Source organism: Melanostigma gelatinosum, assembly GCF_949748355.1.
Source record: "Melanostigma gelatinosum genome assembly, chromosome: 6".
Classification (NCBI taxonomy): Eukaryota; Metazoa; Chordata; class Actinopteri; order Perciformes; family Zoarcidae; genus Melanostigma; species Melanostigma gelatinosum.
In genome coordinates, this window is record NC_136639.1 from 12,281,843 (window position 1) to 12,308,892 (window position 27,050).

Here is a 27,050-nt window from a genome sequence, read left to right on the forward strand (position 1 = left end):
CGAGCTGAAAATAACAGCATGTTGTCCGATAAGGACACATTATTCATGTTGCAAAGAATGATTTGTAATTTTAAAAATTAACACAATACTATCACATGACAGAAATCACGAGTCTCTCCAAATCACGTGCACATTACAGACCCCTGTTGAAACTACGTCACTAATCATTGCTCAGGTTGCAACAGGAGCCTTCTCAAAGATTACAATAATAGTTGCTGTCTCCACACTTACGAATACACTCTTTACATTTAGAATTATTCTTATTTGCATCAATGATGCAGCATATCTTCAATAGGCTCCTGAAATGTGAAAGTGCAACAAGCTGTCGAGTTTCATTATTACTTGATGTAGCCGTAAAAATCTAAATCAACTTTTATCATTGCAGCAAAGCAAATGATTAACAAAGCCGGTTGAAAATAAAACAAATGTGAGGTGTTTGAATTCGACATTGAGGATCAAATGTGACTGATACAGTCATAATCAAATGTTTTTCCTCTGTTTCGTGTTTCCTTTGACAGTTTTCGTCGTCTGCCCCGCGCTGATTCGTTTCACCTGTTAGCCCTGCAACCACACTTCCTGCTCACCTGTTCTCACTCCCTTCATTAGTCTGTCTCCACATACCCGCCCAGCTCCTTTGTGCTTTCTTGGTTTCTGTTTGTGCGTGACTCTGTCTGGTGTTTCTGCCTTTTGGACTCAAAACCGGGATATTCCTGTACAGCATCACTTCCTGTTTCAAACGTTAATCTCAGAATGAGAAGAGATGATTTAATTGATATGTTATGAACTCATTTCCACCTGCAGTCCCTATAATCTCACGATGGAGATCTCCGATGCAAACACGAGGTTTGTGACTCTCATGGCATGCAAAGGATGCATCACAGTAATGCATATTGTCAACACGTGCGCAGCCAACTCTTCAAGTTCATGACACGTGCACAGGTTTCAGTCATGCATCCCCTGTGTGGCCATGGACATTTTACCAGATTACCATCAACATCAAGTGACTGCATAAAATGTCAAAGAGAAAATCATTCTGTTGTCGGGAAACTGATTGCTCTTAGGTAATAACAACAGGTCGTGGCACTATTTTTGTTTTGTTTGTGACAGTTACATATTGTGTTGCAGATATGATCTACATGGTTTGCACAACAAGTATAAGAACGAGGAGGCGAGGTCACATTTTTACACAAATGTAAGCATTGTTTTTCAAATACATTACTTTGCTAATGTGTTATTAATAAAGGGTAATTCTGCTATGCATTTATTATTCAATTAAATACGATGAAATGATGCATTGCTCTTATTCTACTCCATGAAATCATAACACAATGTAAATGTTACATTTATTATATTTATTGACAATGTGTCTGTGTTAAACCTGGTTTAAGTGCTAATTAAGATTTTTCAGTTTAAATTAGGGATGAAATCACATTTTGAGTGTTGAATGAGACTTTGTGCTTTCACACTATTTCTACAGATGGATGGTGGCATCTGTCTTTATTCATGGTACAATATAAACTCCACACAGTTCTTTTCAGGCCCACTAAGAGGCAGTGTGGCACTGCGTATTATATGTATGTCCACTGCAGAACAAAGAGGACATTTTTGGCAAAGGGCATCTTGTTCACAGATTTTTGGAAACAGGGTATGGATTCTAACTTTAACATACAAACAAACAGCATCAGGCACAAGGAAGGATCCATTCACGAACATACATTATCAGACCAGTGATGGAACACACATTTTAACTGCTAATTGTTTCTTTCCACATCTATTCATAGCTTGTTTCTCATCTGTACTGTGATTTCCCCGAAAGCAATTCAAGGTGACACTGTGGAGTGTGACGTGGTCATCGCCGGGGTCCAACGTGAAGATGGACTCCAGAGGAAGAGAGAGGTGTGACCTTTGGTTGCTGATCTCGCAGCCATCCTGTTAAATATTTATCTTGGATGGCAGAGCTGAGACTTTTGCTTCTGGACTCGGGGCCCAGGAATCCAGCAGGCGTCTGCAGACCAATATCTCAGGACAAGGAAATATGGGAGTGGGAACCAAAAAGATAAACCTCTCAGGAGCTTAACGGAAGCTTTACACTCAAGTTAAATAATATACAACTGCTCTTCTGATGACACGTGGACTTGAAAAGGAAAGCAGTAGCACTACTTCTCTTGGCTTTGCTGCAAGGCTTTCCTCATACTGGGTGAGTAGGTCTGGTGCTGGAACAGAACACGGAAACACTAAGTCTTTTCTGGGGCCCTCGAGTGTTTGTGTGTGTGTGGGCCTTTGCATATGTGTGTATGCATCTGTGCTTAGAAATCCCTTTAGAAATCCCTTTAGAAATCCCTTTAGAAGTACTCTTTCTTGAATGTAAAGATGGATCTTGCAAATTGTCAGGTGAGCAATAGAGCCACCTGGATCTCACAGAAAGCACCCGGAACTGTCTTTTGTGTCTGATCTAAATCATTTAAAGGTCTAATACAGTGACTAGACCATGTTGTTATAATATGTGTGTCACTCAGGCCTATTTATTGAGATAGCAATGGAAATCGCCTCCTCTTCCCCTGCATGTAAAACACTGGAGTGCGGTGCCACTGCGCCTGTGCCTGTATGGGAATCTCTATTATTTCCAGCTGTGGATGGAAACTATTACTGAGTCCCTTCTCCCTGATGAGCTTTAAAGTGCATGCTCACACACAGACACACACATGCGCACGCCTACGGACGCTCAGTCAAACATTCAGACCCACGCTGAATCATTCACCGAAGATAAAAGACACCCTGTTGGCCTGAGAGAGAGAAAAGAGAAAAAAGGGAGGGAGAGTAGAGCAGCAGCGATTCCCTCTTTCTTTTTCATTCACTTCCTCTCCCACACTGCACTGAGGAGACCTCACTGCTCAGCCTGCACTCGCCTGTAAGTACTGTACAACTTGTGCCGCCACTTCTCAAGTGTTCGTATGTAAAGCAAGGGAATATTCACAATGCAAGAGAAAACGAGTGTTTTCCAGCTTCTGTCATTGTGATTGACTTGGTAGTTTAGATGCGGTCGTTGACATTTTCATTGGAAAGGAAGCTGCCTTTGAGCATCATGTTGTTTTCCTTCATCACTCAGTTTATCGATGGAAACCACTGAGACAAATAAGATAGGCTTGTTTATTTTCTTTGCTCTGTCATTGTTGTGACAGTTTTTGTTTTCAATTTTTCTCAGAGTTGTTGAGCAACAGTTGAGCACTTATATGGATAAGGGCAGATATGTGGAAGACTTTACTACAGCAGATGCCAATCTTTTACTGTGGTTCAGAAGATCATCAGACCTTGTCCAAAAGTCGCCTCCTGTAGTTGTTGTTTTGCTCGGAAACATTTTAGTAATGTGAATATTTCCCTGTTAGAAATGTACTCAAATTCATTTTTTTTCTTCACCAAACTTCTCAAGAAAAGCTTTATGACTGTACCGGAGATTGTTCGTCCTCGTCAGCCAGCAGGGCGACCCAGAGTCCTGGGACATGCACGGCTCAAAATAATGTTGTTTACCGCTCAATTAAAACACATGTTTGTTCCTAGAGACAGTCAGCAAGTATGTCAAAACACAACCTGTGGTATGAAGGACACTGAATGATATCTATCCTGCATTGTTATGTTGATGCTTGTTTACCTGTAGACTCACCTCTTTCTCTCCAGTTTCATCTTGATTGGATAATAACTCTTACAGACGTGCTGTCTCTTGTTTCTTCTGAGTAGAGTGATGTCGTTTTTGATTGTGTAACAGATTTATGTCATGGTTTATTCACTCGCTGGAATCTTTGGCTCTCAGGCTTTTTAATGAGCTTGTGTAGTAACATACTGGCACATACCACTCAGTGTGAAAAGACAATGGTTGGTCTTTACAGCACAGTAAAGGTCTGCTGGAAGCCATGCATCTCAGCCATCATGCCTCTCCCCTCCTGTTCTGACAATGTTTCTCTGTTGTTAAAAACAGGGGAGCTGGCATTGGTGAAGCTTTGTTTGTTAAGCGAAGAGACAGAGACAAAGTAAACAAGGCTCCAGTGTGGGGAAAGGTCCCGGGCCAAAGCTGCAATCGCCTCCTGCGTGATTACTTCATTTAGCTTCAGAGTGACAAGGTGTCAGATGTGGTCACAGCGGGGTGAGAATCTGCTCCGGCGGGACACAGATTATGAGGGAGAGCCTCCACCTGAAGCCTGCACTGCACAGCTCGCCCCTCAGGTTCAGTGGCTCAACTGTTTGGCAAAAACAACCCTGTCCGTATAGTACAGGCTCTGTAAATGGATATCTGCCCTGAGTTTCGCTCTACCAAGCCAGACCACTGAATTATTAAAAAAGAACCGAGTCAATTTCAAGTCGGGACTGGCCTACACACAGAGAGACATGATCCTTGTCCTGTTTAGTTTATTGCTATAACCCAAAGTGCATATGAGCCAGAACGCTGATTGCGTTTGTTAGCAGGTGACTTGATCTCTCACCTTGTAACTCGGCCTGCCTGCTGCAGACTCAGCGCCAAAGCAAGCCTGTCAGCACGTTCGATTTCAGGTTTCGCACCGTTAGTGTTCATTGGCAAGAACTGCAGATACAAATTCCTGGTCTTATTTGGGCAAGACCGACTAATCTGTGCAGATAAACTGCATCACCTAATTTGAACATCAGAGAGAGATGATGGGAGAAAAGTCAACAGGATTGTGCTGTCAGTGGTGGACCGTAGTGTGTGCAGAGTAATGACTGATACACTTCCAGAGCTCCTGGAACAAGAGCCCTCATTCTCCCTTCATGCCAGAGATCTGGCCTTTGCAGTCACACACACATAAAACACACACACACACAAAAGCAGAGGGAGGAATGGGAGAGACAATGTTAGGAGGGGGTGTTATGGAGTCACTGGGCAGTGTCTGGGCGGTGGAGGTGATGAACTACTTGCGTTCCCCTTTGGTTAACCCTGCGCTGTGAAATATCACCTCATCACAACAATAGGGCCGCTTCACTGAAGGCAAGGCAAGTTTATTTGTATCGCACATTTCAACAACAAGGTAATTCAAAGTGCTTCACATAAAACCATTAAAAGCATCAAAACATAAGGCAAAAGAAAAGGAGATTTAAAAACAATTAAAGAAACTGTGTAAGAAATAAAATTCAGTAGTAAAATGCAGAAATGCAGGAAATTGATAAATATATTAATTGAATGTGGTTAAATTAAAGGCAGCAGCAAACAGAAAGGTCTTCAATCTTGATTTAAATGAGCTGAGGGTCTCAGCAGACCTGCAGCTTTCTGGGACTTTGTTCCAGATATGTGGAGCAGAAAAACTGAACGCTGCTTCTCCATGTTTAGTTCTGACTCTGGGAACAGAAAGTAGACCGGTCCCAGACGACCTGAGGGGTCGGGATGGTTCATAAGGTAGCAGCAGATCAGAGATGTATTTTGGCCCTAAACCATTCAGTGCTTTGTAAACCAACAGCAGGATTTTAAAGTCAATTCTTTGTTGGACAGGAAGCCAGTACAAAGACCTCAGAACTGGAGTGATGTGGTCCACCCTCCTGGTCTTAGTGAGGACTCGAGCTGCAGCGTTCTGAATCAGCTGCAGCTTTCTGACGGACTTTTTACAGAGACCTGTAAACACACCGTTACAGTAGTCCAGTCTGCTGAAGATAAATGCGTGGACAAGTTTTTCCAAATCCTGTTGAGACATAAGTCCTCTAATCCTTGATATATTCTTCAGGTGATAATAGGCTGATTTTGTAATTGTCTTGATATGGCTGTTCAGGTTGAGGTCTGAATCCATAACTACACCTAGATTTCTGGCTTGGTTTGTGGGTTTTAACATCAGTGACTGAAGCTGAGCGGTGATTTTCAATTGTTCGTCCTTGGTACCAAAAACAATTACTTCTGTTTTATCTTTGTTTAATTGAAGAAAATTCTGGCACATCCAGTTGTTGATTTGTTCAATGCAGTTACCCAGCCCTTGTATGGGATTATAGTCCCCTGGTGACATAGTTATGTAGATTTGTGTGTCGTCTGCATAATTATGATAACACACTTTGTTGTTTTCCATAATCTGAGCTAGTGGAAGCATGTAGATGTTGAACAGAAGAGGCCCCAGTATTGAACCTTGGGGAACACCACATGTCATTTTAGTCAGCTCTGATGTGTAATCAGCTACAGACACAAAGTATTCTCGGCCCTTCAAGTAGGATTCAAACCAGTTAAGTGCTGTGCCAGAGAGTCCCACCCAGATTTTTAGTCTTTCGAGGAGTATGGCATGGTCGACCGTGTCGAATGCAGCACTGAGATCTAGTAACACTAAGACTGAACTTCTGCCATTGTCTATGTTTAAGTGGATGTCGTTGAAAACCTTAATAAGAGCAGTTTCAGTGCTGTGGTGCTGTCGAAAGCCTGACTGGAAAACATCAAAGCAGTTATTTACGGTCAAGAAGTTGGTCAGCTGTTGGAAAACCGCTTTTCAATTATTTTACTTAAAAATGGGAGGTTTGACATTGGCCTATAATTTTTCATTGTTGCGGAGTCTAAACTAGCTTTCTTTAGGAGCGGTTTAATAACTGCAGTTTTTAGGGCTTGTGGGAAGACACCTGAGAGAAGGGATGTGTTTACAATTTGTAAAAGATCAGTGGTCATGCAGTTTGAAATATTTTTGAAAAAGTGTGTTGGTAGAATATCCAAGCAGCAGGGGGATGACTTCAGATGTTGTATAATGTCTTCTAGGCTTCTACGGTCGATTGAATGAAATTGTGTCATGATATTTGAATGGATGTTATTCAGAGATCGGGACAACACATATCCTGTGGTTGATGTGGAGGCACTGACTGCTTGTCTAATTTTCTGAATTTTGTCAGTAAAAAAGGAGGCAAATTGATTGCATGCCCTCATGGATTGGAGTTCAGCAGCTACCGACACTGGAGGGTTTGTTAGCCTGTCGACAGTAGCAAATAAGGTTGTTTTTGGTTATGATGTCAGAGAAGAATGACTGCCTTGCATTTCTAAGTTCCAAATTATAATTGTGAAGTCTCTCTTTATAGATGTCACAGTGAACCTGGAGATTAGTTTTTCGCCACCTGCGCTCAGCTTTCCGACACTCTTGTTTCACTGAAGGAGGTGCCCCCCCCCCCCGAACTGACAAGCCAAGAGCAGAGGGTGGCTTTTGAACAGGGGCCGAAGTGGGTTGCTATGGCGATGCCTGTCAACCGAGAAGTCCTCCGCAGAGAGAGAGAGAGAGAGAGAGAGAGAGAGAGAGAGAGAGAGAGAGAGAGAGAGAGAGAGAGAGAGAGAGAGAGAGAGAGAGAGAGAGAGAGAGAGAGAGAGAGAGAGAGAGAGAGAGAGAGAGAGAGAGAGAGAGATTGTGTGTCCTGGTTAGTCTCATTAGTGAGAGAGAGAACAAGCAGGGAGGGTCTGCGGCGTGGTTTACGGTCGTGTAGAAAGAGGTGCCACTTTTAAGGTGAGTACACTCTTTCCCATGGGAGCTCAGATTTAAATCCCAGGGAGTGATCTTAAACGTTGAGACTGTAGAAACTTGTGTCTTTTGAAGGTTGAGTAACCTGTCTGACTGCTCAAGGCTGCTCCACAGGATTTGTGCTGCAGACCTGCACCTGAAAACAAGTTGAGTGTGTAGTTTTGATGTTGAAACCTGCGGGAGTTGACTGACTGAGCTTTTTTGGCAAGTACAGGCATAAGCAGCTGTGAGATACAGCCGGAGCACAGAGAGAGTGAAAAGGCACTGTGGGCAGTGTTTCCCAACATGTCATCCCTCATTGCTTTGCAGGCAGAGCTCCAGAGAGTCAAAGGAAATCATTTGCTTTCCCATCCTGCAGCAGATTTCTAGTGGCCTGAAATCAGGACCATCCAGTCATCGCTGGTGGCTCCCCTTACTGTCACTGTGATTTGCACAGCCGGCTCTGATTCCCTTTGTGATATTACTGAGGGTCCAGCTGCCAGTCCTCATATCCACAGGCTGCACTCAGCTTTGAAGATGCAAAATGACAGGCATGAGGATTTGTGAGATTTACCGTGATCTGAGTGTGTATTTTCTCATGCTTTGTCTGACACATTTTATTCCAGTTTCACTTGTACAACATCCAACCAAATAAGGAATTATCTTGAATTATACGAAGTGTGTTTGTTGTTAGGACAAATGTTGTTGACAAATGTTGTTAGGGAGAGCGGGGTTTTTATTTATTGCCCCGCTGCTCCTCCTGGGAACACGTCGCCTCTCCATTGACAAGAAGCACACAGAGTGACTCCTCCTGTTGCTCTGACTGGAGGAGCACCATACAAGGAGGTGAAATACTTCCCTACTGATAAATGTCTGTATCCCCCAATAACTACAAATCATAAACTTGCGGCTCCAGGACCTTGTATGGGCCGCACATCTGCTACGTTGCAGAAGGGCAGCATGGTTGCGTGATGAACCTCAGAGGACCTCTAACATCTCTCAAACATAACTGGAGAGTGACTCATTTCATTTGTTTTGAAGCAAATGCCCTCTTTATTTATTCTGCAAATGTGCTTGTGATTACCTTCTCACCACTTTTTAAGGCAGGATTTCTGCTGGCTTTACGACCCTGTTACGCAACATGTTGCGCCGCTTTGGTGATATTGTGCATGTGCAAACCGGTGATAAGACTTTACTCCTCCGTTTGTCGCTTTGTGCTCAGTAAATATCAAAGGAATAACACTTGAAGATTGTACAACAGGAGTGTTTATGCAGGTCAAATGTAACACAGGTCAGTGCTCACCCAAACAAAATGACCACCTTAAGCAAATATTGAGCTCATATTTGGGCCGGTGTCCTTCATGAATGTGAGAAGGACTTAGATCCGTTCATGGGCAGCAGTTCCCACCTTATGGAGTCAATGATTAACTCTGCATTTCTCCTCACTACCCTGCACACAGAAGCAAGAGTACAACACTAGTGCTTCTGAATGGACATCGGTTCAGGAGTGACAGTTTTATTTGTTTTATTTAAGTCCCAGGACTTTCAGTCATTGTCCCTGCTCATTACTGACGCATTCTCCACGGTCCCTGATGATTTATGGAGGACTTGATTTGCCCTCTCACCACAAATCACTACTTTCCCCGATGGCGTGCCAACAGATTGCAGAAGTTCACAGGTCGAGATTGTGACAGTTATTCATTAGGTGTGGTCACCTTGACAGCCGTGTTCTTGGTGAGAACAATGCAAGAAGCTGTGTATGTTGAGGAGGAGGAGGTCGTAGGTCGGGGTCTTCTCAAAAAGACCCGGTTGCATCCATCCTTCTATGGAAGAAAGAGAACATTAGAAGACAGACTTTTGATGACTAATGATTGTGGAGGAACACTGACCTCACAGCAGCTTCACTTGTCTTCTGTTTCTGTGGTACTGAATGAACTGCAGAGTGAATGGTTTTGGGTTTTTTTGCAAACTTTTTTAAATTTGCCAATTTCTTTTCTGCAAAAGTGTGAGCCTTGCATTACTGTTGAGTTGCTATTCCCGGCTGTGGAAACCTCCCATTGTGATTCACAGGAATCAGGGGTGTGGTGAAGTTCACTGACAGCTGCTGAGTAGCTCTGCTCTGGCTCAGCAACTTCACATAATAATCTGGTTCCTCATTTGCTCCTTATGGGTAAAAAAAGGAGAAAAAACCCTCACTAACGTAACTTTAAAAAAAAAACTGATTTAATTATGTTGTGAAGCAGTTAGACTTCTGTTTTGTTTTCTGAGTTTAACATCTGGCACTGTGTGCCTTCAAGACCGGATGAGATTCCTGGGGGACAGAGGCAGAGATTTCCATTCTAAAATCCCCTGATTTTCATTTTGGATGTCCTCAGTTGCCCTGTAACGGACTAAATCTAAAGCAGAATTCAACAACGGATACTCTGTAAGCTGGAAATATAAAATGCAGGACATCATCTCATTCGAGAAGCACATAGACCTTTTATGGCTCCGTTTTTCCTTCCATCCCAAAACTGATCCTGTGGTGACAATGGACCTCTCACTTAGCAGGGGTTCAACTAATACATGGGCCATACAGTTTACACATCTCAAAGATGGCCTCAACACAGTCACATACCACCAGTCTGAACAACTGTATCCATGTGAAAGTTTATAGCTGCCTCTGCTGTTGAGTCTCAGTAATTATGTAAGAATGCGTTCAGAGCAAACCCAGGGAAAGCCAGACTTGAGGGACAGGGATTTGCTAGATATCAACACTGATTTTTCCTTATTAGGTAGGATTGTGTTTGGTGCTCTGGATGGGGTGATGCATACACTGTTGGAGGATTTCCCTGTTTGATTTAACTCCCCAGAAAAATGAGACACTGTTATGACATGAGCTTACTCATCAGGATGTGGTGTCGATAAAGCTGGTCTTCTCCGTTTTCTCAGTCTGTTGAGTGGATTGAGCTCCCATGTCAACCTTTTAGTAATCTAGTGAAAACAACAAGTGGTCCGTAATGCTCATAATATTTGGGCAAATTATTATATTTTATAAGAAAACAAATCTGCCAAAGAGATGCTGTTGAGTTAAATTATGGGAAATGTAGGATCCATTGCTTTTGGAGCTAGACTAAAGGTCAGAATCATTTTGTCTCTGCTGCTTTCTTTTTGACCATTTTGATTCTTAACCTGTCTCTTGTGAGTCCCCCAACTTTATGGCAGTGCACTTAATTCAATTATTCATTTTATTGATATATCTGTTGATAGTTTTCAAGTAACCACAACCATTATGAAAAGCATGGGTAAGGAAAAAGGCAGCTGTCTTGAAAAAGGAGCTACGTTGCTCTTCAGGATTTCGGTATGAAAGAGGCCTGTGTGGAAACAGTACTCATTAAAAATGCCAATGAATTACTCATCTAGTTCGTCAGTGTGATAGGGCCTTTATAGTGCATGGCAGCCTGCAGTGGGGAGATCTGGTAAGAACCAGCTTGTCAAACACATTGTAAATGAGATTACTTAAGCCATTACTTGTAAATGTAGCTCGTTTGCAGTGTTGCCTATTATTAGACGGATAATCGTCCGGCTGAGGTTGCTTTGGGCAAGGATAAGTCATCTGTCATGCCTGAGCAGTAGCGGCACTGTTGTAGACACAATCCTCCGGTTGCCATTTTTTTCCCCATTATGTAAGGCAGTTTATTGGGAGATGATGACTCAGATAGAGTGACATCGTTGTCTGGAAACTGGAGCATTGATTCTATCAGTGTAAGCGCTCTGTGCTATGTCCTAACCTTGTGCACAGAGACACAGAGTGCGTATAGGCTTCTTGGAATTCACCACAGTGATTACAGACTCTAATGCTCAACTGCAAATGCCACATGGAAAAGTCATTTGTGCAAATTGTGTTGGGCAGCTCTCAGCCTGTAGTAGCCTGGACTTTCTTGCCAAGCTACACGGCCATAGTTCAGGACAGGAAAAACCCTTGTTTGTTTACAATCTGTGCTGTTTTTCCCTTAAGATAAGACTATATCACTTTTGACCATAGTCCAAGTGCGCAAAGAATCACCAAACAACCTTGTTTCTTCAGAGGCCAGGGTTGCACGGATGCAGGGCTGTACAGTGGCTGTGGTTTCTATGCCTACAATGTTATTATGGGCCATTTAGCCACTGTAGATGAGAGATGCCTGCCGCACGCACGAGCGGAAATGGCCTTCCCCTCATTTTCCCCATGCCTTTGATGTTGAGACAGCAGAGCCTAATCTGTTTTTCTGAGGTGCAATTGATTGGAAGCTGGTCTCCACTTTCAGTAGCCGACCTTCTACATCACCCAGCTCCTCAAGTCCTGCTTATTAAATGAAGGCATTTAATGATTGTGAAAAGTGAAGCCAGCATGTGAGTCACACTCATTTTTTGGGTGGGTTTTTCCTTAGTAAAAGGGAAAAGTGCGTGACGCTAACTTTCCCTCTTTGGAATACTAGTGGGACGAGATAATGGAACAGTTGTCAAGTCTGCCTGGAGGAATCATGTGATTTATGACACAACTAATGACTCAAAGGGTTAAAAAACCTGAAAACCTATTTTCTCATTCAACTTGTTCTTTGACCAATTTAACTGAGCAGTTTAAGGTATTTCACATGAAGACTTTCTGTATCTGTCTTCCACTTACTGGTGTGAAGCTCTATCCTCCTCTGAAGGCTCTGTTGGAAAAATGTGATGTCACCTTATTTCCATGCAACATTGAGGATTTCCCAACATTTGCGTCACAATTTGGTGACAGCTGTGAGATTGTAACTAAGACTGAAGCTGTTTTCTGTGTTTCAATCTTAATAAGGCAACAACAACAGAAATGTGCACACTTCTGTAATTAATTTGATAACAGTGGATAATCAACATAACATTTCCAATATTTCCAACAATTTTTCCGCAAGGTAGAGCAATCATGAACTGGCAATACAACACACATGAAGAGAAAGTTATTTATACATGACTGCACATTTGATAAAAGCAGCCAATTGGATTGGACATCTGCCACATAATAGTCTACTCTAGCAATGCGTTCAGGCACAACAAATACATCATCATCTTGATCTGATACCATATCTGAAGGTGCCAGTTAATGTCCCTATTTTAAAAACATAGCTCATCATTTTCATACAAATATTGCAGCCCCTCTGGAAAATACATGCGTACTATCGTCTAACTGTTTGCATTTTGCGTGTCTTTGCAGGTACAAGAATTTCACATCTGTGACACAAGGACCATAACAGATCACATGCAGTCTCAGGTAAAGACATTTTTTCAAAATTATGCAAAGTGTTGACTTTTACAACAGTTTAACAAATGCCATTGTCTTGAACAAGCACATTAGACCCACATAAATCCAGGAATCAGACGACATCATGCCTTTGGTGCACAAACCTGTTCTACCGTTACCACAATTAAGGCACATGACCCCCGGCAACCACGCAGGGAGAACCAAAGCACCTGATTCAAATACATAGCGATCCACTAGAAGAGCTGGACTAGCCATCATGGACGATGGTAGTAAAAAGATCTCTATGGAGACCGCAAGTCCAGTGCTAGCCCTGCTGGACTTTGAAAATGACATCAACGGCCCCTTCCCAACCTCCGTGGCCCCGGCTCCACCCCTTGGCTGGAGAATAGGGAGGCCTGGTGAATAGGGAGTTAATGGGCTCATAATGGTCCTCTCCTGTTTCAGTGCCCCCACTCTGCACCTTGAAAGAGGCCTTTCTGCAATTGTGGCACGAGAGATGATGAAGTGGGTGGAACACCACTTCCCACTGGTCCTGCTTTAAATAAATTAGGGGCCTTTTCATCAGCGGCTCCCCCACTGAGGCCAGTTATCCTCTAGAGTCTAGAGAATAGCTGGGCCGCTAATAAATTCACATGACATCCCGCAGAGAGCAGTGTTTACCCAGAGCCAACAGCAGAGGAAAATACTGGAGCAAAGTTCACGCATTGTTTCTGTTCATCAACATTTCTCATTTCCTCTATGTTTAGCAATGTGCAGAAGTGGCTGGCGGTCTAAACGGCTCCTCGGTTATCTTCTCCGGGGAGCCTGGACTTTCATCAGGTCAGCAAATCCTAACTTCTCCAGAGCTGACCCATGAGGTGGTCATCTCCCCCGGACTCCCTACGCCTCCTCTGAGCCCTTTTCATTCTGCAGGATTGACATTTGGAGAGGGCAAGGTATGCACATATAGTTTCCCGGAGGCTGTGTTAATAGCAATGCCGAGGTTGAGAGCATGGGATTCAGTAAACAAGAGCTCCTCCCTGTGGAAAAATGATGCATCACAGCATGTTTTGAAACCATCACTGTTGCACTTGTCAGTTACATGACACTGAGTGGGTGTATTATTAATATACGGATGTAATTCTGCCCTTCTAAAGGTGTCAGACGTGAATGGAAGTGGACCAACAACTCTCAGCTTTGGATCGTACTATGGCCCCTCACAGTTGCATGGTATGGTTATTTTTATTTTTATTTTTAAATATATGCATAACACAAGTGCTGAATATCTTAAGTTTTCAGGAAATAAACATTTGTGTAAGTCTAAATTAACAAATAAAACTGTATGTGTGCTCACTGCTCAAATGAACCTGTTTAGATATTTTAAAGTTGTAGATGAAGTAGCAGTCAAAATTCAAATACTGAATGAAGTTGAAATAGCAGATCAACGTAAGTGTTGAAAGATGTTGAAGCGTCAGCACTGTTTAAAATTCAAAGGTGTTAATTTAAGTGTAACACCTGAGAAATTGTAGCATCAGTTGAAATGAATGTGCTACCCTGAAAGGAGTTAGAAATGTTGTTCAAAGAGAAAGACATGAATGCAGCTGAGATATAAGTTGACGAGCAACCACTGAAGGAAGCTGAAATGTTATTTGTAGAGTAAAATGATGAAAACAGTCAAAGAGTGAAAGATGAATGCATTTGAAATGTCAGTTGATGTGTTACACGATACTGTGGACTGGTTTCATGTGATGTGGTGTTTAAAACCAGACCTATGGCCGTATACGTCACCTGAATTTAGCTGAAATCAATAAATAACGGGAAAAAAGATGATTTCTGAAATCTTGAAGTTGTGATTGTAACCCAGGTGGAATGTCCAACGGTGTCCAGGGATCTACCACTTTGCCACGCAGCTGGACTCCCGCCAGGGAGGAGAGGCTTATCAAGTTCTCAGGAATCGGTCCAGTGGATGAAACTGGGATGCCCATTGCCTCTAGATCAGTAAGACAAAGACACAGAATGTACTGTTTGATCAACTAGCTTTACATGATATTCATTTACCTATTTTTTCTTCTCAACAACATTTTAGTTCCTGCTCAATCCAATGGTGCTGCATTTGTCTGAGTCTAATTCACCAGATGCGTTTAACCGCTGCACCCTCACCTCTTTTCTTATACCAGAGTGTAAACAAGCCCAGAGACTGGTACAAGAGCATGTTCAGACAGATTCACAAGAAGCCAGAGGGTAAGGCCGCTCCTCCTCCTCTTCTCACAAACACAATAGTGAATTCCTCTCTGCCAGTGCCAGGTACTACACAGACGTGATCCAGCAAACCAGATTATTGCAGAGGCAAAATAAGACATGATGAAAGAGCCCGAAGGGCTTATGTCACCTCTGCTTATTAGCTCTGAGAATAATCCAGCTTCTTATCTCAGCCCCTCCTAAATCTAGCTGTTCATTTGTTACGAGTTGCGTAAAAGAAGCACAATCCGTGTTAGTTGTGTGGTTAACGTCAACATCGCTGCACTGAGGTGGTTTTAGTGGATTGCTCTGGATCAGTTTTGTTTTAGAGGAATATTTTCAGCTCTCTGCAAGTGATTTGTGTTCTTAATAAACGATTACAAAGCACAGAGGAGTACTGATACAATAACATGTGTGGTGTTAGCGTACAACTCCCCGAGGTGCTTCTGATGAGCTTTGGTGGAGCAAAGACAGGATTTCTCCATTTGATAATAATATGAGTATTATTAACAATAATAATCGCCTTTCATGCCACATCACGTTACATCTTTAATAAAATGCAATAAACAACAAGCACAAGTAATAAGACATTAATAAAGTCAACATTACACACATAACAAGCAACAAAGCACAGCTCAACAATGACTATCAATGATAACAGGATGGAGTTGTTGTTGTCAACGTGATTTGTTTTAAGAGCAGTTTTGAATTGTGTAATGAAGTCCAGTATGAGGATGTGAGGGAGGAGTGAGCTTTAATGTTTGATTTAATTGTATCAGAGAACTTTTACACCATGAACATTTTCAGTTTACTTCAGTAAAGGATCTAAAATACTCATAAGAGTGTCGCTAAGAATCATATTTTGGTTGATTGATCTATATAAACTGGTGTTGTCTCTCTGCTGTCGTTTACCAGAACTTGATGTGGCGGATTCGGAGCAGTGGTCAGCCGAACGTAAGTGAATCCACCAAAGTCCACATTGTTATCCTGTCCAATTACATAATCAGTATTTAAGACTGATCTGCACTGATCCACTGATCTGCAGGCCTCCAGTTAGCTGCCAACACGGAAGAAAGTAATGAAGCAGACAAGAATCCCTTCAGACTGACGCCTTATGGAGCTCTACCAGACTGGTGAGTTTACACTGCTTTGATGTAACTGCTTCGGGGTCATGGGGCATAGCTTAGCACAAAGACTGGTAAAAGATTGAAATAACGAGCCTTCCTTTGCAGAGTTACCTCTTGGAGTATCCTCTGGCAACCTCACAGTGATGAAAAAGGGTTAAACTGATCAGATATAAAATGTAAATTTGGGAGCTGTGCTGGTTGGTGTTTTTTGTAAGAGCCAGGCTCGATGTTTCCCTCCGTTTCCATACTTTGTGCTAAGCTAAACTAGCCATCTCCTGGCGAGCATAACATACACATTTGAGAGTCGTATTGATCTTTTCATCTAACTTTCGGGCAAGAAAGCGAATAAGCTGTTTCTCCAAAATGTGATACTACTTAGCTCCACTGTTGGCTTCTTCTATATTGCAGTTTGGTTTAAAATAATAACTTACAGATCAGCGCAGATAAAACAATATCACATCGGTAAAGATTAGACCAGACAGCTAAGTTTGATAGAATGCAAAGGTTCCCTTTCTCAAAACATGTTTTAAAGAGACAGGAAATTACATACATCCTTGTGCAAATTCACCTTCTGATATACAGTGTTTCAAATGTTTAGCAAGAGAGGACATCGACCAGTATAGTGATGTTTTAAAAAACATCAGTATACAAAGTACTAGTAGGCTATTGAAGCCAATATGAAGCGATTCCTCACAACAGATAAGCACTGCAGATGGCGTCTTATGTGAATACCAACCAAAAAGGCCAAGAGCAGTGGAGGGAAAACGTGTGGGACAGACAAGTTTGGATTTGTTGTTACAGGCACTTACAATGAAGCCATGACTTAGCTGCTGTCCATGGTGTGTGTGTGTGTGTGTGTCGGGGTGTTATGTTTCAGGAGCGAGGATGTAGATAAGCTGTCAGACCCGGGAAAGCAGCACCCTAAACCGAGGAGCATATTCGACTTTGAGCCTGGGAAGAGCAGCAACTCAGAAATCCAAAGTCAGGTAACAACCTCACACACAAGCCATAGTTTAAAAATAGACTGTGACATCACTCTAGCAGAAGTAAAAAATGTTTCTGCATGATTCTTTAACCGCTAGATTTATCCAGCATTGTTGTTGTCTCTAATCACTGCCATTCTTTGTGTGGTCTTGCACTGTTTTCTTAGTGTTGAGGATCAAGAATAGGTTTGAGGATGGGCTCCTTTTCTTGAAGGATTATAGTCTATAATCCTCACATTTCATCTTCTCACGCGAGGTAACTTGTGAGTGTGGTCATTTCACAGTTGCTGCTTACCACCAGCCGCTGCTTACCGCCAGATATGCTCACTTCTTGCATCCAACATTCATTCATTCAGCATTTCAGACAAGAAAAGACATGATCTAAGTTTCAGGTATTGTGCTGAAAGTCTGTGATTTACCAGCTGGTGACACTCTGACTCATATGTATTCATCTCTGGGGTTGTTATTCATTGCCTTGTGTATTCTGCACTGTCCAGGAGTGTGCAGCCGATTGTATGTGTCACTGTGTTTAAACACTCCTGGTGAGTTACAGAGCGGTGTCTCAAGTTATTTGCAACAATGTCCCAGATCTGGTGCATATTGTGCCCTGTGTCTGCGCTTGTGAAGAAAAGGATTCTTTGTTTCCACGGGAGCTGAGGTGTCTTGTGATCCGAATTATGGCGTTAACCTCTTGTGGTGTATAATGGCTCACAGCATGGAGACTTATTTCATTTCCTCTTGATGACAGCGGCATACGTTCTATCCCCTGGACAGCATTTAGAAAACCAGCGCTCAGACCATATCAGGTGATGTTGTGCTGCTTCGCATTGACGTTACAGTCTGTGATTGTAGTGAGGATGACTCCCAGCTGATGGGAAGGCGTTGGTGTTCACAGGGGCACATTCAGCCAAGGGTTTTACAAAAAGAAAACTGGAATTGGAGACGAGGGTCCGCGGTTCTCGCCAGCAGAACCTTGTAAAGTAATGTTTGATAGAATCAGCTGCTCTCTTGGTGTTAAGTCTTTGTAAAGAGAGGGTGAAAGTGGTGTCGGCTAGGTTGTGAAATCAAGTTTATTATAATGTGAACGAAATATATTGGTGTTTCTTTACACCTCTGCTGGCATCTTGACATCCAGCCTGCCTTCCTGCATTTCTAAAACTTGTTTTACTTTATAAATGGAAGTTTTTCATGATATTTTAGACTTTCGATGGCTTCTCTAACTTTCCCCGAAAGCTTGGGGACAGTTTAGAGACGGTAATATTTCCATTGTCAGATTTGCTATTTGGTCAAAATAGAACAGACTGTTCAGATGGTCCCAAATCCCTCTGAATTCCTAAACACAATCTCAAAAAACAGAAGGGAAAAGGCGGCAGCATGTCTTAATTAAACTGCTCGGTGGTGAAACTTCTGTTCAGTGTTGTCACTTTCTTTTTCTGTTCTTAGGTTCATGTATCGCCGAAGAAACAACCTGACACATCAAAGTCCCCGTCAATTGAGGTGAGCTGCTTTCACGGAATCTCAATTGCTGCATTCACTCTGTCGAGGTTCCGTCTTAGAAGTCATTATAAAGGGACACCATTACCTCCAAACATTGTTTTAGTACACTGTATTAGTGTTTTAATTGTGCCATTCCAACTGCACCATTGCTCGGGCTCAGGCCAGTCTGGTCTCTGAGCTAAGTCGGTTTGAGGCTGAGCTGGACTCGGAGATCCAGGGCCTGGAGAGGAGACTTTCCCAGAAGAAGCAGCATCGAGGCCGGGGTGAGGTACTGAGCCCCCCTCCTGTCTCTCTCTGCTAAAGCACCCCCCCCCCCCCAACTTAGCAGAATCCTCACCCACCCTCACCTTTACTCCTCCACTCTCAATGAATGCTGTGAGTCTCAGTGAGACCCTCGCTGCTTGCTAGCCACGTCTGTTGTTTTCCCTCTGTGACCTGGATGACAGCCCTGGAATCGCCTGCCTGTCTTGCTCTTGGATTGATCTGCTCTGTTAATCGTCTGCCTGCAAGTTGCCCCCCACCCAAATGCAAATTTGGCTGCCAACATTTTTTACTTTTGCAATCAATTTCCTTTCAATCATATTCTTTGATCATGTTGTTAAGACCTTCCCTTTGCAATCACCCAAACCACTTTAATGCGACCCGAAAAGGTTTTTGATTCTCCAGCTGATTCCCGATTCTTCTGTGATTCAGTTCGCTTTATAGGTTGCGTTTTGACTGAAATCACTGGCAGCTCAGACGGATCATGAATGGTGTTGTTTTTAGACCGAGGAGGATAGGACCCAGGGGATTTCTTGCTCCTTTGGGAGTGGTCAGCACCTCTACTTTGTCTGAGTTGTTGTGAGATTTCCTCTGAGCTGTGAGATACAGTAGGCTGCAGGGGAGCAAACTGTGTTTAATGTTCTCTCTGCTTTCAGGAGGCCAGAGGTGGGGAGCCGGTAACTGCTCCAAGGACTGGGACTACATACAGGTCAGTTACTTAAAAAAGCAATGTGGAATATGATTGTTACAAATTATTCAAAACTTTTATTAATTTGTATCATCTGAGATGCCCTTTTTCTTTTACAACAGATAGATAGATAGACTTTATTTCAGACTCGGGGTCCATACAGACAGATACATAAAAAGACAGACACAAACAATAAAAGTACAAAGGCCTAGCAATGCCTTACAAAGAGACACAGCTGGGACTGGTAGTGTGTGGTACGAATAGAAACCACTAAACATGTTTTTTAACATTATAACTTGTACCTATATCCTGTATTAAATGGCAATGATCAACTTCTCGTAAATACACTGTAGATTGTACTCACCATGTACAGTTGTTCCAACACATACCAATAAGACTTTTAAAATTATATTCAGAGCTTTCAATACTGACTACCATGTGTTTCTTGGCATGTTTTGCCTTTTACTTATTTTTGTACAAAGCTGTGGCTTTCCTGATTTCTGCAGTCTGTTCACTAACAAGTGTACAAGTGGAGTTCAGCGAGATATATGTCAATGAAGCAGTTTTAATGTTAACTGAATATAAATGATATACCGTAGTGGTGTTATTTTTGTATAATACTACTTGTATAATAGAGGCACATGCCGGACAGGCTAATGGAAAGGCCTGGGACAATCACCACATAACAGACCTCCTCTGAGCCCAACACCCAGCCTCTTAATCCACTTTGACATTGCTTCATCAAGTGGGAGTAACTGGCCATTGCTTCCTGCTGTTTGAAGAAAGCCAGCACTGTGATTGGACAGCACGACCATTAATACTTTGCAGGGTATCTGTTTTGTTAGTTGATCAGGTGACTCTCTGCGCTGGATTCTGTTCAGAAGCTGTTGAAGTTTAACAAGTTTAAGTACAGTATTTGTTGCTTCAAACAGCAGGCAGCATTCCACATTTCCCACCATGTGCGTAATGCTCTCCTGCAGGATTCTCACTGTTGTTTGCTAAATTTAGTTCATGGTTTGACCTTTTCTGGCTTGGTGGGATAAGGGGGCCTTTCTTTCTAAAGAGCCTGTTTAAGGACATGTGAAATTAAACCAAACAGCAGCAAGAAATTGTCAGTTTTCTACTGGTACTGGAATACAAAACAACACTGTCTGGAAATATGTAAATTAATTCAGAGAAGGCCAGGCAGCAAGCTTTGGGTTTTGGATTAATTATTAAATTAACCCATGAACAGCTACTCGAGTTTTCAGGGCTGTAAAGATCGAAACCAGAGTTTCAATTCAAGGATGACAACATGAGTCACACAGTATCATCTGCATGGCCTTGTAGCTGTTTGATTATTTGTCTCATCTCTGTCCAGTGTACAAAAAGCAGCAGCTGCAACCCGATGTGTTGAATCTGTAGGAATATGCCACACACACACACACACACACACACACACACACACACACACACACACACACACACACACACACACACACACACACACACACACACACACACACTGTCCCCCAACACAATTGAGCTGTGTGTATTTCAATGTGTGTGTGTGTTTGACTGTACCTTAATATCAGTAGAAAGCCTCTCCCTTGATTTAGATACACAGTGAGAGTAATATAAACATAACATCTTTCATTTCCTTCACTTTTTCAGCAATTCACCAGCAGCAAGGCAGCCTGTCCATCACTCTGTTGGCACGTCACTGACCTCTGCTCCCACATATGGTAAACATGGAGTTTCTTCTCTTTTGGCTGTGCAACACTGTGATTGTATCACCGTCTCTGCCATGGCATTGATACTGCTTTAAGTTTATAGTATTTATTGTCTTTCTCTCTGTACTGTTCATAAGTTGATCATGTTCTGCTCTTCCTTGAATCCAACAAAAGACATGTGCACCCATTTAATCAAGCAGCATATATTTGATGTTGGCTTTCAGTAATCGAATTGAAGATCCCATGATTCTCTTTCATTGCCGCTGTTGTCTTCTGCGCTGGCGTTTCGCATTTTAGACGAAGCTGATGCGAACACGGAAAGCTTTTGCAGTTTTTCCCTACAGAATTAGAAGGTGCCGTAGAAGGGTGGAGAGGAAGCCCACACAAATAGGAAGTGGAACTCGGAAGACCTGATTAAAGATTAGCTTTATCCTATTGCGTTTCCTGGAAATTAGTCCAGAATGAAGCCAGCCTAAATCATTTCCAAGATCCGTTTTGAATTTATGCAGCTGTTAAAGGCAGGGATTGCTTTTTCATAGCAACACATCCAAAAACAACATTTGCTGAACAAAAGAGTGCATGTTTTAGACTCCACTCATTCCACTGTTACTTTACTTCCACAGTAGAACGTCTTTCCCCTGCAAATGACACCATGGAGCTCACACCAAAGAAAGAAGAGAAGAGGGTATGTTTATTGGATTTTCTTGTCACCTTAAAGGCTTGAAGATGTTAAAAAATCCATTTTGTTATGTGGGTTTAAGTGGCATATCGGTTCATTCTGAGTTGTTCATGCATCTGTGCCAATCTTTCCTAAACGCTGTATGTTTTGTTTGTTTTACCAGATGAAAGCAGCGCGAGTCAAGTTCAACTTCCAGGCTCAGTCACCCAAGTGAGTAGATAAGCCGTTTCCTTAGTCATTCACATCTCTGTTACAGCACTATCAGATTTAAAGCTGTCAAATCTCGAGTCTAAATTATCTTCATGATGCACATTTCAAACAATCAATTCATTTTGAACGAATTGAACTGTTCCACTCATTATTCTTATTCCTTTATTTAGGGAGCTCATGCTGCAGAAAGGCGACATTGTTTACATCCACAGGATGGTTGATGCCAACTGGTTTGAAGGAGAGCATCACGGAAGAGCTGGCATTTTCCCCACAACTTATGTGGAGGTGAATTTCTTCACAAGTCACATTTGATGCTGTTTCTCTGCACTGTTGCTCTGCGCTGGTTATCTAAACCCTGTGATTACTATACCGTAAAACTCTTTCCCTCGTCTTCCATAGATTCTGCTTCCCACAGAGAAGCCAACGCCTATTAAGTCCCCCACTCTACAGGTGTTGGACTACGGGGAAGCTGTGGCTCTGTTTAACTTCAACGCTGACCTGCCTGTTGAACTTTCTTTTCGGAAAGTGAGTATTGCAGTGCTGCGGTAACAGAGATGAAGGTGCTTTGTCTTCACATTTGTATTGAAACACATGAATTATTAGCACTTAAAGACATTTTGATATTTTGTCCGAGTTAGATGGGAAGATTCATACTACTCCCAATGTCTCTATGTTAAATGGGAAGCCACCAGCAGCATGTTAGCTTAGCTTAGCATAAAGACTGGAAACATAGGAAAACAGCTGTCTCTCCAACAACCAGCCTAAAGCTCAATGATCAAGATAGTACTGTATATGCTGTTTGTTCTGCATGAGAAACATGACAAAATGACTTGTTGTTACAAGGTTTGCATATTACTGGCATTTTAGAGCCGCATAGGAAATATACGAACACTTAAGTATTTAAATTTCATTAGATGTTGTTCTCTGCATGTGTAATGTCTGACTTTTCTAAATTCTCTTATTTTCCTCAGGGTGAGACGATCAATATAACGAGGCGTGTTGACGATAAGTGGTTAGAGGGGAGGATCTCAGGGACCAACCGGAGCGGCATCTTCCCGGCCAGTTACGTCCAGGTCAACAAGATGCCCCGCACCAAATTCTCTACTGATGACTCCTCACTGGGCCCCCTGTCTCCTGGCTCCCCTGCACCTCAGAGTCCAGGGCGTCCGCTCCACTCACCCTGCCCGCGGTCACCCTTCCCCTTCACCCCCTCTTCCCTCAGCCCCAACCCTGAGCACTCCCCACTGAAGCCATCTTCCCCTGTACCTTATGGTAGCCCGGCTTCACAGTCACGCTCCCCCACCCAGTCACCTGTATTCAAAGAGACGGCCAATCGGTGGCCCTCCAAAAATGCTTCGCTCATCAACCAGAACAACCACTGGATTGGGACACACTCTGCTGACCATAGCTCCGTGGCTAGAGCTGTTTCGCCTCCCACTCAGTCGTCATCGTCTGTACACAGAGCTGGAGCTTCCACAGCGAACACGTCTCCCAGATACACTGACCCCTCGCAGGTCTGCTTTCACTGCACTGCCCGAGAAAGTCACTGCATGCCCACACACGTGGTGTCACTGTTTATGTTCATAGGACTGCTGATTGTCATTCCTTATTTCATAATGCCTGATGTGAGGTTTTTATTTTTTCCAGGGGGCGATCCCAAACCAGGCTGCTGGATTTAATCCACGCGGTAACTCGCTGCCACAAACACAAGTGTCAAACAACCCTGATTCAACAGTGGGGCAACGCACACCGTACGTCTCCACGTTTGTATTTGTCCACATTGTTGCAGTTTAGGTGAATTTGTGGCATACAACATTTGTTTTTTTCATTGATCTCTATTTTAGATATAAAGCTGTTTACAACTACAAACCACAAAATTCGGATGAGTTGGAGCTCAGAGAAGGAGACATTGTAAGAGTGATGGAGAAATGTGATGATGGCTGGTTTGTAGGTAAGGAACAAAGTGATTCATTTCTAAATAATTTACGAAACAAACCACTCCCTCAATGTAATGCCCACGGAAAGAGCACAGTGAAGCAGGACCATATATAAGATGGGTGACAAATTGAAGAGGAGAAAAAAAACTTCTGTCTCGATTTTGTGCCACCGCGAGCCTCCAGAACAGCTTTAACGCTACTGCTGGAGGGATGGAACATCAATCTCCTAAAATATAATCCCTTGTCTGGTGTTATTGAAGGGAACTGACGAACAAGTCGCTCCAAAATCTCCGACATGTGATGTTGTTGTGAAAAGCCGTGATCAACATATTTTGAATTGTCATCAATCCATGCAGGAGGCCTTCGTGTCCTGTAAGAAGCATCTGCATCATTTTAGCCTTTAATTTGTCACCTTCCTGTCGGATGAACAGTATTTTTTTTTATTGTTCAATCTGTGATGGAGCATATTCTGATTCCTCAACAGGGAATCAATCAAGATTTTCCATAAAGTAAAAGATTGAGATTTTAAAGTCTATAGTCTGTAGTGTTAAAAAAAAATCATGAAATTTTACATGAAAGACCAAAAGACAAAGTTTATCATAAAAGTACATTTATGTACAATTAAAACAGTTATTTAAGAGCCAAGAGAAAATAAAATAAAAATAAGACAGGTATAAAACACAACAATAAAAGTTACAATGCAGTAAAACAAATAATTGATTAAAAGGCAGCGGTAAACAAGTTAACCTTGATTTAAATGTAGTTATTTTAGTTTCATTGTGACCAATATCAAAACAAGTCCTCCCTCTAGTGGATATCATGGAACATTGCAGATGTAATTGGCTCAATAAACTTAAATTAAACTGCATTTTTTTCAGTTTGAGAATAAATGCAGACGTTTGTTTGTTTCTGTTGTGTGACCATGGCACCTGCTCTGTTCTTTGTAGGTACGTCAGAACGGACCCGTGCCTTTGGGACTTTTCCTGGGAATTACGTGGCACCTCTTTGACCTCCTCACTTCCTGCTTGCCCACATCCACCTGGACTCATAAGAGCCCAACCAACCAGTCACTCAGCTCTCTCCAACAGATCGCTCTTTGGCACTCCAGCATTTCTTCATCCCGTTACACCCATCACACTCCCAAACCTAGTCAGACCTGCATGTTCACTCTGTTTTCCCGAACAGAGGTGAAGGCAGTGACAATGAGTGGTTTCACCTCACCTCCCTGCATGAGTGCATGTGTGTGTCCACTGAGACTTGGAGAGTGTTTTCACACACCCCAGTTGAGAGAAAAGAATGAATGCTGATGATACTGTTTCAGATGCAAAGAATGGACTTTTTTGTTCCACAACTATTTGCAGCTGCAGGAAATTTGCATTCCATCCCAGTGAACAGTGCTGTTCCTTCTGAGGCCCTGATACAGTATGATGCTGCATTCAGCTTTTGTGTCACCACAGTGCCACCACAACACACTGCTGACAATTAATGAATTAGGATGGCACATTTTTCAGGCATTTTGATTGATTAATGTTTCCTTCAAATATCTTACCCAGATTTTCTTTCAGATCTCTGAAAATACCGTGGGCGAGTTTGAGGAAACCACACGAACAAGTGCGCTTAAAGTAAAGCACAGTAAGGGCTCGGACATGTCAAGAGAAGTTTACAGCCTTTCACGAGGCTATGCGGAAGAGCAAATATAATTAATGCGCGTACTGTTTTCATAAGCAAGTTATTCATTGAAGAATATTTGGCTTTTTTGGATCTCTCTCAAGCCATGGAGTGGAATGCCAAATGTAAAAGTAATGATATAGATCATGTAATGTGTTGTAAGAGAAGTTGCTTTGCTCTGAAATGAAATGTCAAACCTCTGTAAATTGTAGCTCAGCTGCGTTGAATGACTTTAAAGTTAAAAATAGACATTTCCTCGAAAGCAAATGGTTGAATGATCTTTTGAAGTATTTGAAATATGTGCCAAATTTGACCTTTCATGATATTTCTTTTTAAAATGATCCATTTAACATTCCCAGCTCATTTTGTTTCTACTACAACTGCGATCATAATGTGTTCTGCTTACAGGGTTAACATTCTCCCTTCGACCGTATTTCCAAAATCACTTATGTTTGTACCAGTGCAACCTTTGACAAGTGTGACGTCGTTAGACATCCTTATTATGAGGTAATTTCGCAATTTTATATGACTATTCATGATTGTCCAGACTGTAACCTTTTATCAAATTTAAAGTATAATATATATTTGCTTATAAAACAATGTATCTCATATGTATGACATGTGAAATTTTCATTAAACATTACAGAGTGATACTGAAAGTAGCTTGTGTTTATTTTGTCAAATGCTTGTCATATATGGTAATTCAACAAACACAAGGAAAATATGAAGCTGGCCAGCAGGGACGACTGAGAGAATGTCAGTCACAGCTTCAGTGTAGCCTCACAATCAAATCTAAATACATTCAATGACAGTATTCTTCTTCTCTACATAAAGACAAGGGCACTGTACAGTGTTGATCACACTTATATGTATGGTTACACCGTAAAAGATAGTTGTGGGTATATATACTGTATATATGTACATATGTTTATGTATGTATATGAAATCTAAGAAATATCTAACAAATGTGAATAAAAGTCTACATGAAAATCTCTTTCACGAAGCTTAGATTTAATAAATGTCTTTCATTGTGAAATTCTTATGTTGATATTAAGTGTGGCTACTTTCCCTCTGACAATAATATGAGATTAGTGAGTTTAAGAACATATACAATTTAATAAAAAAAAGAAAACCTGCTATATTTCTTTGTCTAACCATCTCATCAGCGACCTACGTCTACGCCCTTTATAATTAACAAGCCAGCAGGACAGAAAGGTGAACTACGTAGTCAATAGTACGTCACTAGTTTGATTGACGTGGCTCTGTTTGGAGCGCATGCTGCTCTGCCCCGCGCCGTCAGAAGATGGCGCGCGCAGACACAAAACGCAGCCCGAGTGTTTGCAGGATAAATGGCTCAATTATCACTGCTGCACCC

General features: G+C 42.2%; 1 protein-coding gene across 3 annotated transcripts; it reads left to right on the top strand.

The window, feature by feature from the left end:
• Positions 1-2,823: 2,823 nt before the first annotated feature.
• sorbs3 (sorbin and SH3 domain containing 3) lies at positions 2,824-26,322 on the top strand. Of its 3 annotated transcripts, none has more exons than XM_079269511.1 (21): positions 2,824-2,908; positions 12,649-12,705; positions 13,443-13,631; positions 13,833-13,905; positions 14,540-14,673; positions 14,853-14,916; positions 15,829-15,867; positions 15,959-16,046; positions 16,918-17,026; positions 18,467-18,520; positions 18,681-18,788; positions 19,438-19,490; positions 21,123-21,193; positions 21,805-21,866; positions 22,024-22,070; positions 22,241-22,355; positions 22,470-22,595; positions 23,042-23,584; positions 23,718-23,821; positions 23,915-24,021; positions 24,955-26,322. In XM_079269511.1, the coding sequence occupies exons 2-21, from the start codon at positions 12,694-12,696 to the stop codon at positions 25,014-25,016; spliced, it is 2,160 nt and encodes a 719-aa protein (XP_079125637.1). In that variant the 5' UTR covers positions 2,824-2,908; positions 12,649-12,693; the 3' UTR covers positions 25,017-26,322. The 3 variants fall into 3 exon arrangements, with proteins under 3 accessions (XP_079125637.1, XP_079125639.1, XP_079125638.1); XM_079269513.1 differs by having other exon boundaries at positions 23,042-23,143; XM_079269512.1 differs by lacking the exon at positions 18,681-18,788.
• Positions 26,323-27,050: the final 728 nt, after the last annotated feature.

Bases quoted from the DNA above. Each gene is read 5' to 3' on its own strand.
- sorbs3 (XM_079269511.1), top strand. The intron at 14,674-14,852 runs GTAAGACAAAGA...TTCTTATACCAG, and splicing joins TGCCCATTGCCTCTAGATCA to AGTGTAAACAAGCCCAGAGA. The intron at 18,789-19,437 runs GTACTGAGCCCC...CTCTGCTTTCAG, and splicing joins AGCATCGAGGCCGGGGTGAG to GAGGCCAGAGGTGGGGAGCC.